Here is a 1,605-nt window from a genome sequence, read left to right on the forward strand (position 1 = left end):
CATTGAAGTGGACGATGAACGCAAACTTCGTACTTTCTATGAGAAGCGTATGGCCACGGAAGTTGCTGCCGACGCGCTGGGTGAAGAATGGAAGGTAAAAATTGGCCATTAAGTTGTTGCAGATATTTTAAGTGAAAGATGGTAAACGCTGTTGATAATTGGCATTTGGAATGGGGTTGAAATTCTGGGTTCTGAATTCTGACCTTGGGTAAGTTACTCCAAATGTCATTCTGTAAAGTTGAGCTGTCACCTGGAGGGGTTATGTAGATTAAGCTGGGAAACCTATGTAAAGTTTACGTGAACAGAGTTCTTGCCACGCATCTTGCACTCGGCCAATGTCCTAACAGTCCCCAAAGGCTATTTTTAAGTGCTAAGAAGGGTTTCTGATTTGTTGCTCTTTCATATTTTGGTTTCTTGGACATATTCGTCCTCTTAGTGTTGTTGTCTTTAATAAAACATAGGTTAGAAATGTGGCTTGATAATTGAACTTGGCAAATTGGAAATGTGGAGAAAACTTAGTGACCAGAAAAAACATTGATTTGCTTCTTCAAATTGATCTTAATGAATTGTAATCTCTCAAGTAGAGGTGTGGTTCATAGAAGCCACAATCCTGTGCTTTATATAAATTTGGAATAGTAAACGTGTCGTTTTTGTACTCATGCAGGGTTACGTGGTCCGAATCAGTGGTGGGAACGACAAGCAAGGTTTCCCCATGAAGCAGGGTGTCTTGACCCATGGCCGTGTTCGCCTGCTACTGAGTAAGGGGCATTCCTGTTATAGACCAAGGAGAACCGGAGAAAGAAAGCGCAAATCTGTTCGGGGTTGTATTGTGGATGCCAACCTGAGCGTTCTCAACTTGGTTATTGTAAAAAAAGGTGAGGCTTAATTCTGTAATTCAATTTTTGTTGAAATTGATTAAAAGCCAGTTATCCAAATGCTTTTTCATTTGTGTTATTCACACTTTGACAAGTGTAGTTAAAAATTATCAATTCAATGTTAACCCTCTAATTTAGGATTCTTAATTATAAGGAAGTTGTTAAATTTTTGTCTTTGTTCAAAGGAGAGAAGGATATCCCTGGACTGACTGATACTACAGTACCTCGTCGTCTGGGGCCCAAAAGAGCTAGCAGAATCCGCAAACTCTTCAATCTGTCTAAAGAAGATGATGTCCGCCAATATGTTGTAAGGAAGCCCTTAAACAAAGAAGGTAGGAGGCATTATGTAGTTTAGGGCTTGCTTAATTTTAGTAATATGTCACTAGCATTTTGTGTACGTATTAGAAGATGAAATCTCCCTTTGGGGCAGTAGCACCTGAAGTCTAAATTTTTAGGAAACTGTTGGGGGGGGGTGGGTCAAGGTACCCCATTGATACTAATTCTTGCTTATTATATTCAGTGCCATGTAGAGTGTTGTGATTTTCTTGAAAATCTGCCTGAGTCACTGATGTATATATTTGTCCAAAGATAGCTTGTCTTAAATTCATTGCTGTTAGGTTTAGGAGTTACAAAAATGATAGCAAATTATGGGATTATGCTCTCACCTTCAAACACTTTTGTAATCTCTCTCCATAGACATTCTAAATTATTTTTTGGCTTATAAAAGAAA

General features: G+C 38.7%; 1 protein-coding gene across 1 annotated transcript; it reads left to right on the forward strand.

Annotated features, from left to right (window-relative positions):
- Positions 1–6: 6 nt before the first annotated feature.
- LOC105805907 (40S ribosomal protein S6-like) lies at positions 7–1,230 on the forward strand. The gene is made up of 3 exons (XM_012638877.1): positions 7–94; positions 665–875; positions 1,061–1,230. Exons 1-3 carry the CDS (start codon positions 50–52, stop codon positions 1,228–1,230), a joined length of 426 nt encoding a protein of 141 aa, XP_012494331.1. The 5' UTR covers positions 7–49.
- Positions 1,231–1,605: the final 375 nt, after the last annotated feature.

Source organism: Propithecus coquereli, unplaced genomic scaffold (genome assembly GCF_000956105.1).
Source record: "Propithecus coquereli isolate 6110/MARCELLA unplaced genomic scaffold, Pcoq_1.0 Scaffold13602, whole genome shotgun sequence".
NCBI lineage: Eukaryota > Metazoa > Chordata > Mammalia > Primates > Indriidae > Propithecus > Propithecus coquereli.

Bases quoted from the DNA above. Each gene is read 5' to 3' on its own strand.
- LOC105805907 (XM_012638877.1), top strand. From the start codon at position 50: ATGGCCACGGAAGTTGCTGCCGACGCGCTGGGTGAAGAATGGAAG. The intron at 95-664 runs GTAAAAATTGGC...GTACTCATGCAG, and splicing joins CGCTGGGTGAAGAATGGAAG to GGTTACGTGGTCCGAATCAG. The intron at 876-1,060 runs GTGAGGCTTAAT...CTTTGTTCAAAG, and splicing joins CTTGGTTATTGTAAAAAAAG to GAGAGAAGGATATCCCTGGA.